This window comes from Amphibalanus amphitrite, unplaced genomic scaffold (genome assembly GCF_019059575.1).
Source record: "Amphibalanus amphitrite isolate SeventyFive unplaced genomic scaffold, NRLGWU_Aamphi_draft 000072F_arrow, whole genome shotgun sequence".
NCBI lineage: Eukaryota > Metazoa > Arthropoda > Thecostraca > Balanomorpha > Balanidae > Amphibalanus > Amphibalanus amphitrite.
In genome coordinates this window covers 442426-458015 of record NW_024881568.1, presented here as the reverse complement: position 1 = coordinate 458015, position 15590 = coordinate 442426, and the positions used below count along the sequence as shown (strand labels likewise).

At 48.7% G+C, this 15590-nt stretch overlaps 2 protein-coding genes across 8 annotated transcripts; one reads left to right on the top strand and one right to left on the bottom strand.

Annotated features, from left to right (window-relative positions):
• Positions 1–1408: 1408 nt before the first annotated feature.
• On the bottom strand, positions 1409–7387 carry LOC122379118 (cyclin-dependent kinases regulatory subunit-like). Of its 5 annotated transcripts, none has more exons than XM_043361056.1 (4): positions 7312–7387; positions 5051–5183; positions 3472–3599; positions 1409–1985 (listed from the first exon to the last, which is right to left on the bottom strand). In XM_043361056.1, exons 2-4 carry the CDS (start codon positions 5107–5109, stop codon positions 1918–1920), a joined length of 255 nt encoding a protein of 84 aa, XP_043216991.1. In that variant the 5' UTR covers positions 5110–5183; positions 7312–7387; the 3' UTR covers positions 1409–1917. The 5 variants fall into 5 exon arrangements, with proteins under 5 accessions (XP_043216991.1, XP_043216993.1, XP_043216996.1 ...); XM_043361058.1 differs by having other exon boundaries at positions 7253–7373; XM_043361061.1 differs by having other exon boundaries at positions 6993–7358.
• A 430-nt stretch (positions 7388–7817) lies between these two features.
• LOC122379116 (dnaJ homolog subfamily A member 1-like) lies at positions 7818–15523 on the top strand. Of its 3 annotated transcripts, XR_006256128.1 has the most exons (8): positions 8033–8182; positions 10194–10523; positions 11346–11637; positions 11824–11978; positions 12482–12600; positions 12931–13096; positions 13354–14145; positions 14177–15523. XR_006256128.1 is itself a non-coding variant. In XM_043361055.1 (7 exons), the coding sequence occupies exons 2-7, from the start codon at positions 10204–10206 to the stop codon at positions 13517–13519; spliced, it is 1218 nt and encodes a 405-aa protein (XP_043216990.1). In that variant the 5' UTR covers positions 7818–7940; positions 10194–10203; the 3' UTR covers positions 13520–15523. The 3 variants fall into 3 exon arrangements, 2 of the variants coding, with proteins under 2 accessions (XP_043216990.1, XP_043216989.1); XM_043361055.1 differs by lacking the exon at positions 8033–8182 and adding an exon at positions 7818–7940 and having other exon boundaries at positions 13354–15523; XM_043361054.1 differs by having other exon boundaries at positions 7948–8182; positions 13354–15523.
• The last annotated feature ends 67 nt before the right edge of the window (positions 15524–15590 follow it).

The following is a 15590-nucleotide window of genomic DNA, read 5'->3' as shown; positions in this document are numbered from 1 at the left end:
AGTAAATTCAACGAAAACATTATCACGCAACGATATCTTCACGTCTTTTGATCTTCACTATACGAAAAAACATACATTTTTTTTTAGTATGTATGGGAAATTTCTAGTTAATCCAATAATAAATATGGCAGTTAGAGGCCTGCTAATAGTAACATGTCGCCGGCTGAGGCGGGCTCGGCCAATGCGGGAAACGCAGCAATCACAATTTTGTGTTTACACGTTCATATTTCAATTGTTTACCAACCGATTTTCAAAATTCTTTCACCATAAGATTGCCTGTACATTTCTTAGTCTTCTCACAAAATTTGACGCGAATCGAACGTGATCAGCGGTAGGGAGCGCGATGTAAAGACGGAACCGTTCCGTTCCGTCCCGGCACAGCCTACAATTCAGGCGGCGCATAGCGGTCGGCGCCGGCTGCCGAGTCGCCGCGTCGCTGCGGCGACAGGATGTTCACTTTACACCGCTATTACTAGAACAGTTGTGAACCGATTTTCTTATTGCTTGCACGATGAGATGTCCAATTCAATTCTTGACAGGTAGCCATAATTAATTTCGCATTAATCTTATGAGATATTGGCGAAAAACAGGAGGGGTGGGCGAATTTCGCTCTTCCCCCTTCACTGCGCGTGCTAACATACGTTTGCATATGTGCAATTTTCTTCAAAAGTTATGAATGGCCCACTCTAATTTTTTCACAGGTTGTTAAGAATATGGTAGGCAATAAAATATATGAAAATGAGCCAAATCGAAGGTGACGTGTTTTTTGCTATTTCAATATTTGTGCTTAAGAACAGAGTTAAGCAAATTTCAAGGTCATATATTTAAGTAGGTGCAATTCTTAACAAATGCTTAAGAAATTACCTAAACAGTAAGGTTTATTTCATTCAAATCAAACAAGTACAACCAAAGTTATGGTCGTTCAAAAATATAAAGTTGCAACATTTTGTAAAAATTTGATGCCCTATATTTAGAAGACCTGTGGTCAGAATGTGCAAAAAACATCAATGTAATGTCCGGGGCCACACAGGAACTCGCTCACAAATTTATAATGAAATCGCTGATGGTAAGGTGCAAAACAGCCGATTTTTGTTCGATTTGACGTGGAATGCCCCACAGGCCGACCGGAGCGGCGCACAGTGGGCTCCGGTCCACGCCAGGAGCATCACTAGTAGTCGCAGTCCGCAGGAGGTCCGGTGCAGCGGGCTCCCTCACGCTGAGGCCGGAGTGGCTGTTTGGTCCCCACTCGACTGGCATCTGTCCCCGTGGTTGTGGTTGGTCTAGCCAACGTAATATGATACAAATGTGAGCAGGTGAGCTCTACGTTTCTTCTGTTATTATATTAATTCAAATGTTATTTTGTGCACGAAAGTTCCGTTGCATCGCCACTATAACCACAAACATCAGATACACATCAACATATATTTTGCCCTTTAATACAACGTGAACCACCTCATATCACTAATGAGTGTAAAATCTGCACAGACTGACGAGACTCGACGGCTCCAGGGCACCCCTAACCCTCCCGACGGAACCCCGTAAAAACCGCCCGAACGAGACAGAATCGCAAGAGCAGCGCTGATAGAACAATAACACGAGCGACGGCGTAACACCTCCATTGAGCGTGGTCCCAGCACGGACAGAGTCAGAAGGCTGATAAGAGGAGAGCTGATGATGGAACAGTGAGGTGACGGCCGGCGGGGTGCCGGGCCGGGCCGGGCCCAGCCGCGCCCGGTCCACGCAGGCCGCGGCCGGACATTGCGTGGCGTCCCACCGCGCCCCGTATCACATTGGAGAGGCCGCGGTACGGCACGGCCGCGCGCTGCATGGGACGGTGTGTCTGTGTGGGCACGGACCGGGCCGCGCACTGGATGGAACTTGAGACAGTAAGGGTAAAGGCAGTCGCCGGGAGGCTGGCTACTTGTCGCTCACCTCCATCTTTTCCGTTTTGGGCAGCGCCCGCTTGAACAGCAGAATGTGGGGCTCTGTGGAGGAAAGAAGAACCAGAGTCAGCGCGGAACGACAGGCCCTGGATAAACACGACCTTGGGCCACATTTTATAGACGGGTCATTCGGTACATGCTGAGGGACGAGGGTGTCTGCGTCATGAGCTCAGCTATCTCCCGCGTAAGAAATAAATAAACAGCATACGTAGCCACTAGCCATGTTCTTCTTAGCACTGGACTTGAATTACTATGTCTGCTAAGTGCAAATACTGCATTAAGCAGATATGATTCTAAACATAAATTCCTAAAATAAAGTTCACGCCAGAACATTACCTACTAGGGTGGCCTACGTCAATTGATTTAGTACTTGCATTGCCCGGCTAAAAAAGATCTGCCCACACTAGCAGTTTAAGTCTAGTAAGTTAAGTGGTTAAACTAATTTCGACAACTTATTGGGATCTCACGACGTCGGCGTCGGCGACCAAGCGCTCATACCAGCGCACGCATCGGAAGCAGACAGCTGGCAGGAGCCGGACGCTGCCAATTAGGCCCGGTTAGTCTCCGGAGGGACACGGGTAAGCACCAGGACCGCCAATTTCGACAGCAACGCTTAGCACTGCGTGAACCACATTCTGTGAGCGATGAGCATCGCAGGTTCACGTACCGTTTGGAGCGGGCTAAGGTTGCCATCTGGCGGACTACAGCGGAAGCTCTGCTCCTAGGTCGCTTGCGCACAGGCTGGTGTGTAATGGGGTCAGATGGCGCCACCACCTCGCCTCGCACCCAATCGCCAATGCCATTCATTTACCACTTCACTTCATTCATCTTTATAGCTCAAAGTTGTGAGACTCTTACATGATTAGCACATGAATTGTTCATTACACCAGGATGGAATTCTAACAATCCCAGTTAGTAACTTGCTTGTGACGACGCTGCAGCAGCCATCGTAGGTAAGGAACGACGACGGTGGAAAACGAAAAGCTGCAGCTACCCATGGATTTTTATGCCACCGGGCGCGTTCTGTTGCAGCTTCTGCAGCTTCTGCAGCAGCAACTGTAACTGCAGCTTCCTAGGAGAAGCTGAGTCCGAAGACAGATCCCGGAGCCCATTCGGGCTTCTGACTGGTCGACGTCCACAGATTGATAGCGTACAGCCTGGTCAGACGAATCTGCATGCCAAGTGGCTTGCTGAGCTCGGTGCTACTTTCCCGAAAATAAGCGATGCTCCACTGGGTCCTTACTTTTGAAATCATTATTATGACATTTTTTGGTCAAGATCCATCTACCACTGACGTGGAACCTAGCCTGAGTATTGTTTACAAAGCGCAGTATAGCCTCAGCCAGTGGGAAGTGAGAAACCCACCAGCTGAGGATGACATACAGGTTAACATCTCACGGTCCTTTATTCAGAAAACATAATGGGTTCATTAAGGGTCATAGCCCGCTGCTGGTTACATGTTCCGGGTTCGTTAGTAGCCCACTGCCCGCTCTAATCGAGCCCACGTCCCGCTGTAATCGACACGTACCGGGCTCGTGGATCATGTAGTGGACCCAGCCGCGGCTCTGCTGGACGCCGATGCTGCGCCACTCGGTCTCCGTCATCAGGTGCGTCTTGGGCACCAGCTCCACCAGGTCCTTCGGCAGCAGCACGTGCCTGCCGCAGCACAACAGCAGAGTGTCATCGAGACGGGCCGCCGCTGCGGTCAGCCGGGGCAGTGCAGGTCTCAGACGGGCAATTCATAATGACTTAACCCGCGCATGACTGGGGTATTTTCCAAAACGCGAGTGACTGAGGGGGGGGGGGGCTCTCCAGAGCCCCCTTCCTATCTCCGAAACTACTGGGCCGATCGTCAAAATTCAAACGGCGTCTGATAGCCCTGGAAAAACTGTCGAGCGAAACCTATTTTTATTGACCTCGAGGTCACCGATGACGTCACAGGACAGGTCAAAGTAAAAATTATCGGCATTTTTGCTTCTTCACAATTTAGGCTCTGGCCGCCTACTGACAAGTCCGATCAGGCTCATTTTTGGTTTACGCACTCCTTGATATATAGCTTTCGATACCCTGAGGGTACCGAACTTTTACTTCGAACTTTTCAGGTCAAGGCCAGGTCATCCTAGGTCACGAAAATTGTATATCATGTATCGGTCACGTGACGCATGTTTTATGGTCCATTTTACTCGTAGATTTCGAAAATAATGTCGTCTGTGTCATTTGAGGTCATTTTCAGCATAAATTCCGGTTTTTGCGCAATATCAAAAACTTTTAGAAAAAGAAAACAAAAAATATATTTTTTGGTAATTGTAAAAACATATTATTCAAAATTTTCGAAATTTCGAAAATTCGAGATAGCAGTTTGATAGATACGTGTATTTGTAGCCCACTGATGCAAAGAAGTTGGATCTAACCTTGAATCTAAGCTCTTGAGACCGTTTGCCGTAATTCAATATTTTGCATCAAAATCGGCCGACATGACGTCACTCTGACGTCATTTTCGGTCAAACTATGCTAGCTAGAAAGTTGAAATTTTAACACAAGGTGTCAAATTGATTGCGCTGAGGGTACCGAAAGTTTCGTGTTGATCCGTCAAACGGTTTAGAAGATATTGCCGAAAAACGGGAGGGGGCTCTGTAGAGCCCCCCCCCCCCCCCAGTCATGCGCGGGTCAACTAGATGATTGAACTTTCAGCTGATGGCTGTGTCGATAAAACTTGTGTAGACTAAATGACACAAGTTTGAGGAAACTGATAAAATTTCCATGTGCAGGTGTAGCCGTGTAGGTGCATGGGGTTGAGGTCGAAGGGCGTGGGCATGGGGTCATAAGGCGATTACGGTTACACCAGTCGAGAAAAGGGTGGAGCCTTTGGGTGATTGGTAAGGGCAAAGGCCAGAACGTGTGCTACGTAACGGCCTATCAGCTGTGTCTAAGGTCGGTTCAAGAGACTGCCTTTTGCAATTTTTGGATGACATGCTTTTATTATAAACCTATGCATGGATGTAAAACGAGGTTTCAAATCCCGTCAAATTCACCAACTGGGTAAATGGTATGGATGCATGTGTGCATGCTGATATTAATTTATCAGCATGCTGTGTACAATATCATACCTGTACTCATATTTGTCGTCGCAGTACTTGTCCGAATAGAAGATGTCCTTGGCAGGCATGGCGTTAAAAGTTGTTCAGATAATCTACAGTTACCAACAATCAGCTCGTCAGTCTCAGCCGAAAAACGTCAGATCTGTAAAAAAGAAAATAGAAAATTACATGGGCATTATTAAATCATTGCTTGCAACTGACATTCAGAGCGAATAATCCCCCGTTATAATAACAATAACACAGGGCATAATAGTTGATGTTACAATAAATATTATAATGATGTTAATAATTAATGTTTATGTTTTTTTGGAGTTGTTCAAGAGGATAAGTACAAATATTACATTTATTCAGATATTTCGGTACTCGTTGTGGTACCTTCATCGGTGAAATGGCGCACAAAATTTCGGTTCGTAGTTCGACAAACACATACAATACAAAACACGCGACGTCATCTAAAAACCTACACTTTAAATACCGAAATATCTGAATAAATGTAATATTTGTACTTATCCTCTTGAACAACTCCAAAAAAACATAAACATTAATTACATATAGTCCTGAGGAAAAGCTTTTTAATCATGACACTCAAGTCAGATGTTAATAATGATGTGTTAAAAAATGTTATAATAAATCGATGTAACACCAAATAAATGTACACCAATACAAGTTTTTCTTCATCATAACTCTTCAGCATTCTTCAAACATTGTCATATTCTGGCACAGTTATCAAGTAGTCCTATTACTGAAAAGCATGACAACTTCAATAAGATCTTATCAGTGAATACCAGAGAGTAGCAAGGCCAGTGCAACTTTGCCATGGTCAGGTTACATGTCTGCATCTTTTAGTCTGAGCACAGCACAGTGGTGGACAAAGGACCTTTTGGTATTCTTTGCTCATCCCTGTTGCAGCTTGTCACATAAATAAGTGCTGGGAATCACATAATGTGATTCCCAGCACATAGGTGCTAAGCATGGAATCAGGAAGGAATCAGAAATTAGGTAGATGCTGTTTGGCTTATTTTCTCATTTGCTTTTTTATCAGCTGGTACCTATGCTGTATGATGGTACTGTGACATTCAAGGCAGACAGTAAAAGGCACTAAGCAAACATTACAGCCCTTTTCTGAGCTCAGATGGATCCAAAAAATTCATTCAGCTTTAAAGTTTCAACCTGAAGCAAGCTAAAAATGAGAACTTTAAATGTATTCTTCACCTTTGCCTGGTGACTGAAACTGTCGGAACGTGTCCCTAATCCCTAGTCAATTGCAAGGATTGCGATGGAGTCATTAGGTTTTCATAACTTGTATTATTAAAAAAGTGACATTGTTAAATAGGTAGCCTGGCAATTGAAACTTGCAAAAGTTGCCTTATTCAGGAGCTTAGCCCATTCAACATATCACAGGTAATAGGTTTAGTAAATGGTGGCACAGGCCTGGTCCCATGCTCCATCTGGGCCCTCTCCTGAAGATGGACTGCTGTCATGAACAGCACTGGCCAAAAATGTGAACTCTTCAGGTCTCACTCCCACCGCCACTGGGTAGTGCTTGCCAGTTGGTCGGGCCCCTTGTGTGGCGCAACTGCAAGGACTGCATAGTGCATAGTCAGCCAGGTGAGTGCATACCGTCAAAGCTGTGGACAATGTCAGTATTGATAGTTTGAAGTAGGTATTTCATCAAAATATTTAAAGTATGTACATAACCACTGATGCTTTTTATTACACGTTTATTGAAATTTGATAAGGTAACATTTTTTTTTCAAAACCATCACCATGGCAATGAAGAAAACGCAGCCAAACACACCTGAGTTGAGGTGGTTGGTTGGTTTGGGTTAAGCACCACATCCAGTGGACCAAGGCGCTAACCGGAACTCTCACGCTGTTCCAAGCGGTCAGGTCAGGTAGCGGCAAATCAAACCCGGATGGCCCAATCTAGGGGCAAGTCAAAGTAACTTACCCCATAGACCGGAATGCTCCCCCTGAGTTGAGGTGGGTTAAGCTGCTTTTACTAAAATTCGACGTGTGACTGGATCATTCAAAAGAAAATTGAATTCAAAAAATGTAACTTGTACCGATATGTAGGTGGCAAGAAAACGGGTCATACAGGGAAAACGAAAAAACACGCAGGCCTGGGAAATATTACAAACACAACACTCCCATCCTTTCACTAAAACATGGCAGCGATCTGGTAATAAATTCGAATAATTGTCTACCTACGATCGCAATATTAGTCGAGTGTGGAACCCTTCTAACAATTAAAACAATTTCAAACGCACTTTTTCTTCAACTCTCTCGTCAAAAATACAAAAGTCAAAACGCGATCCGCGCTTACATCAAGAACTTTAGCACCGAACAGCTGATGAATTTCAAATTGATCGAAACAGGCGGGCCAAAGTTTTTGTTACTTGGATTAATAAAGCTTTGAAAAAATTAAAAGCTAATATTTTTGGTGTGTTTGAAAGAGAAGGAGATGATAAGTATTGTTACAAAGAAAGCTGATAATAAATGAAAATAAGTCCAACATTTCGTCTGCCAAACCAGTTTCTAAACAGCTGATCCCTTGTCTGCGTCACTAGAGTCGGCATTTTGTTTGATAATCAGTCTGTGATGCACATCAAAATGAATTTAATAATTAACCAACCTTTTCACTAATGAATGGAAAATATTATTTTCAAATATTTTCTTCTGAGTTCATAGAAAAATAAAATCAAAATTTTTCGATTTTCCTCTTCTTGAAAAAAGATACGGCAAAAATTTCGCTACTCTAATACCTTCTCGGGCCTTCCACGCTGCCCTGGGGCGATTCGGCGCATCAGCAGCGTGGGGAGCGATATTGGCCTTTTTCTCTGCACATGGCCTACGAGGGTTAGTTCCAGAGCATTCCACAGTAATCTGGGGTACCTCGGTGAGTATTTCTGCCATGACTTGGTCCGATTCTGATTAGTTCAAAGTCCGTCCTTGCTGGAGAAAGATAATTGGAAGCGAAGGGCTGCCACCGTTGGCCTCGTGCTTCAGCTCGGGATTTCAGTTTATGAGAATAGGTAGTGCCTACGTGCATCAGCATAAGTTCTGTGTGAATCAAGTGGAGCTTTTCTTAGGAGCTGCTTGGCTTCGTTTGGGCTGGACACATTAAGCTATGCCTGTCCCGTAAGTTTGTTGTTAAAGGGATGGGTGTATGGGACGATGGTGAAAACAGGGTGCCGGTAAAAGTATACATTAAGTCCGAGTGACTGTTAAAAGATAAAGTTTTCATATTCTTACATTATTTGACATCCTGAATCCAAAAATGATACTTATATGTCCTGGAAATAAAAGACAAACGTAATCAAACCTGACCTAACCTTACCTATTTCAGTCGGGGAAACTATGGTAAAATCTGCTATTTTTAGCAGTCTGCTATTTTTAGCAGAAATCTGCTAAAAATGGGTACGCATGTGACGTCATCGTACCCAAATATACCTAGCAGATTTGGGTACGGCCCCATACAAAAGCAGATCTGCACCCTAATTGAAGCAAATGCGCATCAAATGCCTGGCAGATTCATGATAAGAATAGTGCTGAGAATGTCCTCTGATATTTTTGTTCAGATCCGACTATTTTCAAATAATGAATTTGAAAATAGTCGGATCTGAACAAAAATAGCAGAGATCACTCTCAGCACTATTCTTATCATGAATCTGCCAGGCATTTGATGCGCATTTGCTTCAATTAGGGTGCAGATCTGCTTTTGTATGGGGCCGTACCCAAATCTGCTATATTTGGGTACGATGACGTCACATGCGTACCCATTTTTAGCAGATTTCTGCTAAAAATAGCAGACTGCTAAAAATAGCAGACTGCTAAAAATAGCAGATTTTACCATAGTTTCCCCGACTGATTTACCTACAACCTACCAACCTACAACCTACAAACCTACAACCTAACCCAACCTAACCTACAAACCTACAACGTAAAACCTAAAACCTACAAACCTACAACCTAACCTAACCTAAAACCTAAAATTTTTGCTGTTACATATTTGTATCAACAGCGTCACAATTGTCCACTCGGACCTAATATATACTAATACCCAGGGTGCCTGGGGCGGTTTGATCAAGGCTCTTGAAATTTATGTGCACGAACCGCGTGACAATCACTCACAGTAGGGGCATCAAGAGGGGGAGAACTTCTCCATAGCCTAGGTAGTTACGTGACCAACTATGTCCTCTGGCACCCTGTTTTCACCGGCGTCCTATGTATGGGTTTGCTTTGTCAGGAACCAGGGTGGCAAGGTACACCAGTATTCAAATGGCAGACGTCTATGGCCACATGTGTCACTATATACCGTTGACTCTGTAGTTTGTGGGGAAGCATCTGCTCTGGAAGGAAATACTTGCAGTATCAGTGTGCCATAGATGGGGCAGTATTTGGCAAACCAGAGATTTAGCCAAATCCTGTGGGTTGGGCAAGGCACCTGGCTGGTGTGTACTGAGGTGCAGAATTGCAGCAGTGTGGTGTATAACTCAATATTACATGGAGATGTGTGACCCTTATATGGTGCTTTCATGCACTACTCAGTTGGTAGTTTCTGTGAATATGATGCACTGTGCACAATGGTGCAGTCCTAAGGATTATTAAACAATCCTGTTTAGCTGAGCATATTCACAGGTTTGGTAGGTTGGAAAAGTATTGGGTTTTTGTGTTTACTGGTCAAGAGTACCAGCCTGGTTGGTGTGAGCTGAGTCAGTGGATTTGTTTCCATTGATGGTAGCTGAGGCAGCTCATTTGTTGCTGTGCTTTACAGTATGCCCAATAGATAATGACCCCAGCTACATTAAGTTTTTTTTTTTTTTTGCTGGTCTGCAAAGGCCCAATATACAATTTAGCTGGACTTGGTGTGCAAAGTAAGTTGGAACATAACAGCACATCATCGCTTATATGGAGTGATAATGTTAAAATGGCAGAAAAACAATACTTGAGACTTGAAATGTCCTTGATTTCCCCTAATTCTAATCACCATTTTCCCCGTATTTTAATCATTAGTTTGCATTTGCAACCAAAGAAAATGTTGACAATATTCAATATAAATATTAAGCTGCTGCCTGCTCACACCAGCCATCTGACCACAACCAGTCTGCTTGCACTGCATCTGACCATGCACACTGCTGGCCATTTTCAGATCCTCCACAATGGTGAAGGAGACTGGCTATTACGACGTGCTGGGGGTGAAACCCTCCGCCACGGCCGATGAGCTGAAGAAGGCCTACCGCAAGCTGGCGCTCAAGTACCACCCGGACAAGAACCCGTCCGAGGGCGAGCGCTTCAAGGCGATTTCGCAGGCGTACGAGGTGCTTTCTGACGAGAAGAAGCGGCAGATCTATGATGAGGGTGGCGAACAGGCCATCAAGGAGGGCGGATCGGGCGGCGGTGGCGGCGGTTTCCACTCGCCCATGGACATCTTCGACATGTTCTTCGGCGGCGGAGGACACCGCAAGGAGCGCGAGCGCAGGTAAGCGCCCACCCCTTTGCTTGGGTATTTCGCGTGGGCAATTGGGAAACCAAAAGTGACATTGTAGCAGTTTCAGATTCGAAGTTTTCCCAATTTATCACGTTTTTATGATATCCCACGCTTTGGGAACGGTTTCTTATGTACGGGCGGTCGTTGAATGGTCTAGAACTGTCGAGTCATGGTTAATGGCTGAAACAGACTCTTTCCGCAGTCAGGAAATAGCATGCGAGAGCCTATTCAAATACATGGAGGCACGCCCGCATCAATCGCACGCACCTCCCGGATGCGATTGATGCGAGAAGAATTATAATGTATTTGAATAGGCTCTCGCATGCGATTTCCTGAACGCGGAAAGAGTCTGTTTCAGCCTTAAAAGCATTATTTCTGTCGGAGATGGATAGTTTCCGTGTCGTACTCGTGAGTACGCCTCGCTGGTCCGGTTGTTGGTGCCGGCTTTTGCAAGTCTGCTTCAATAGCGGCTTAGGCTGTTCTCGTCGCTTCGGTATTGACCGATATCCCTGAACACGCCATGGGTGTGACGTCATCAACACGTGCTGGTATGACGCCGTGGAATTACGGTGTGACGTCACATCCTGTTCACGGATCCGCTGACGGGCGTTTCCGCTCCGCCGGCCGTAGGATGATCTGAGGGGCCACCGCTCTGACGGCATGGACCGGACGATCTAGCATATTCCAACTGCGCATTACCGAGGGAGTATTCGAGAATCTAGTGATCTGGTTGCTTGAGATGCGTTTCCGTCACATTCCGCTCCCGTACCGCGTACCGGTGTATGACCCTCGCTGGCCCGTGTCCATTCTCAGGGGTAAGAACGTGGTCCACCAACTGCCCGTCACCCTGGAGGAGATGTACAACGGCGCCACGCGCAAGCTCTCCCTGCAGAAGAACGTCATCTGCGAGCGCTGCGAGGGCCGCGGCGGCAAGAAGGGCGCCGTTGAGACGTGCCCCAACTGCCGCGGATCAGGGATGCAGATCCGCGTACAGCAGCTGGGGCCCGGCTTCGTGCAGCAGATCCAGTCCATGTGCGACGAGTGCCGCGGCCAGGGCGAGCGCATCAACCCGCGCGACAGGTGCAAACACTGCAACGGCAAAAAGGTACGGAGACAGCTCGGTGGGGGGGGGGGGGGGGCTGACAGGGGATGGTCTGTTGGAAAGGATACGCTCAGGGTAAACGTTCAGATATCTCTAAGTCGTCGCGGGTTTGCCTTTTTATTTTGGAGATGTCTGCTCTGCTGACTCATTTTAATTTTGCAATAACGTGCATACTCGAATCGTTTTCAGGTGGTTCGGACCAAAAAGATTCTGGAGGTACACATTGACAAGGGTATGACGGACGACCAGCGGATCACATTCAGCGGCGAGGGCGACCAGGAGCCGGGCCTCGAGCCCGGAGACATCATCATTGTGCTCGACGAGCGCGAGCACGAGACCTTCAAGTGAGTGCTGTAAACGTCAGCCGTGGTGACGTGTTTTTGTTCGGGGGTCACCGATCCAATGATAGTCAGATTTGTTTCCTGAAGTGCCGGTGGTTTCCTTTGGTATCTTGACTGATCGGTTGATTCATATCGTGTGGGCTGTTGGCGTTCAGTGTTACATACTTCCGGCATGGCGTTTGTGTATGTGCGCTCTCTTATCTATCATGAACATTGTATCGGTTAAGCCAGTAAGCGGCTATGCGTCAGCACTCTGCTATCTTACCGCTATTCCCGCCGCCATGTTTCTGGTAGGCGGGTTAAGAAATCAGGTACGCCGGTGATAGTAGAGTTTTGTTTCCACTCTCCTGCCCGATGACCCCTCCCGCTCCCATTTGTCTACGACAGTCCCCCCCCCCTCTCCCATTCCACCATGCCCTTCTCTGCACTCCTTTTCCCCGCACGCCGTGCCGTCTGTCTCCCCTGCCCCTCTCGCTCCGACTCACCCTCTCCCTCCTCTCCGTCAGGCGGGACGGCGACGACCTCATCATGAAGATGGAAATCGAGCTGGTGGAGGCGCTGTGCGGCTTCCAGAAGACCATCACCACGCTGGACAAACGCTCACTGCTGCTCACCTGCATACCAGGTGCGGCATGCATTTCAGGATCGTTCATGGTGCTTCGTAGTAATATTTTGTCAGAACAAAATAGTTTTTAGTACCTATCCTTTGAAGGTTGAAGCATGGTATGAAAGGCTAAAATGTAAAAGTAGGCGGTTTGATCATAATGGTTGCGGATTTCAAATCTTAACGTGCTCTTAATGCTTACGTGCCCGTGTTTTTGTTTTTCTTTTCATGCTGTTTTCCTTCATATGGCGCCAACAACGCAAACCAGCTAGAAGTGTGAACACGTTCAACCCCACATCACATTGCTTGTCACCCCAGCCTGAGCTGTGACCTTCCCCCGTTTTTCCCCAGGCGAGGTCATCAAGCACGGCGTCATCAAGTGCATCCTGAACGAGGGCATGCCGCACTACCGGAATCCGTTCGAGAAGGGCCGCCTGATCGTGCAGTTCCTGGTCAACTTCCCCGAGCGGCTCGACCCGGCCAACGTGGCGCAGCTGGAGAAACTGCTGCCGCCCAGGTGGGTGACGCGTCCTGTCCTCACTGGTTAGGAGGCTCCTGATCGGGATTTTCCGGATAAGAAAGATTCTTTATATTCTGGTTTAACTCGAAATACCGACGTTTTTAATTGTCTAGAGCTCTTTTGTGTGATTCAATGGAAGATTGGGACATGCTAATTTGACTCCACTTGAACTGTCTTTGAAGTGTGATCGGGCTGGATTTCCTTGCTCAGCGTTCTCGCGGCGTTATCTCACTCTGGTCCTGTTCCGCCCGCAGGCCGTTCCTGCCGGTGCCCGAGGACGCCGAGATGGTGCAGCTGGCCGACCTGGACCCGCGCCAGGAGAGCCGCCGCCACCACCAGGCGCACGGCGCCGTCTACGACGAGGACGACATGCACGGCGGCCGCGGCCCCGGCGGCCCCGTCCAATGTCAGACCCACTAGGAGAGCCGCGCCGCAGCCGAGCGGTCGGACGGACGGACAGACCTGCCGGCTGTGCCGCGTCGCAGCGAGCGCGGTGTGACTGTGCTTCGAGTGAGTGTTCATAAGTGTCCTAGGTCGAGCGTCGCGTCGCACCCCGCCCGCCGCCGCCGCCGCTGTGGGCAGCCCGGGCGACAGGAGAGTACGGCTGGCCGGCCCAGTCCGCTGACGACGGCAGGGAAGTGTGTGATACGGGGAGGCTGGCCGGCGCCGGGAGGACCGCGGATGGACGTACAGAGGGCGGCAGCGGTCCGCCGCCGGTGCCGCTAGTGATGGACGCTGGGTGACGGCGCCACTGACCGGCGGGCCCCGGGGGAGGGAGACGGGGAGGCACCGGCCGGACTGAGAGCGGTACAGGGAGGCACCGGCCGGAATCTGAGAGCGGTACAGGGAGGCACCGGCCGGAATCTGAGAGCGGTACAGGGAGGCACCGGCCGGACTGAGAGCGGTACAGGGAGGCACCGGCCGGAATCTGAGAGCGGTACAGGGAGGCACCGGCCGGAATCTGAGAGCGGTACAGGGAGGCACCGGCCGGAATCTGAGAGCGGTACAGGGAGGCACCGGCCGGAATCTGAGAGCGGTACAGGGAGGTACCGGCCGGACTGAGAGCGGTACAGGGAGGTACCGGCCGGAATCTGAGAGCGATTTATGCGGTGGAGGCGAGCTACAGCCTGGAATGCCGGAAAAGACGGAGCTGTGAACTCGACAGATGATCGGAGGGCATTGGGACGATGGACGGTCGTGATTCGACTACCTCGCCTCTACCTGAATAGGTAGCTGGTGACTGACTTGGTGTTTGAAGGAGACTGAAGAGATCACGGCGGTGAACTAGGAGCGCGTGGGAGACATAGATCAAGGCCGGGAAACCCGGATGAGCGATGCTGTGTTATGTGACTAGTGTGATCTGGAAAATGAAATGAAACATCGATATGTCTCTACGGCATCTGTTTGATTTGTGGAGTTTGATTCGAATCAGGAGCCCTGGTGAATGTACCAATGTGGGATGAGAGATTGCAATTACCGGCGACATAAAGCACGGCAAGCACCAACTCAAACGTTTGAGTGTAGTTATACAGGCACCCATGACCGGCATCGCACATATGCGAATAGTGTGAAATGCGACTTGGTGTGCTGTGTGAATGTGTGGTGGCGAAATTGTGGTGTTGTGTCCAGGCGTAACTGGACAGTTTGAATGAGTGGCTGGTCGCGAGACTGAGTGAGATAGTTGGAATGAGACGGCGACTGAGAGTGGTCGGGACTGACGCTGTTAACCACTGGGTAGACTGATGTGTGCTTGTGGGATAACGTTTGCGTAGTATCTTAGGCTTGTTTTTTTTTTTTGCGTGTGAGTTCTTTCATGCTTATCTCATTGTGTGGCCACGTATTCCAGTGTGTGTTAGGAGTGCTGATTGGTTGCGCGTTGTATCATACCTTAGGTCCGAATGTGATGTGAGGGATGGGAGTGTCATCTCGGCGCTGGCTGAGGGCGATGCAGCTGACCTCCCCCGGGCTCTGCGGCGGCGGCGGCGGGCTGGGCCCTCCCCACACCCGCCTGAGGCGGTCCGGGCCGGTCGGCGGCGGCCACATCAGCTTTACCTCTCCCGGGAGTCGCCGCGGTCCGCCCCGTGGGCTGCGTGTCCCCGCGGCAGGCTTCTGGACCGTGCGGTGCCTGGGACAGACTCTGTGCGGCACTCGCCGGGCGGGGTGGTGACGCGCTCGGCCGGTCAGCGGGGAGATGTGTGTTCCGCCGGGTGTGAGGCTGGGTCCCGCCGCTGACCGGCTGATCAGACTGGCACCGTACCCCCGCTCCGGTGGACGCCGCTGGTCGGTTCGGCGCCGGCGTTTCGGGTTTCTCTGTTCATGTCGCTAGGTTGTATTACATTCTCGACTGGTAGGTTCTGTCCGATTTATTCGAGCTGATTATGTGTATTGCATATTGTCATGTGAACAATAAACTGGATGGTAGAATGTTGTGTTTCGGGTAACCGATGGAGTTATCTGGTCAATGACGTTCAAAGACCATTGATCACAAATA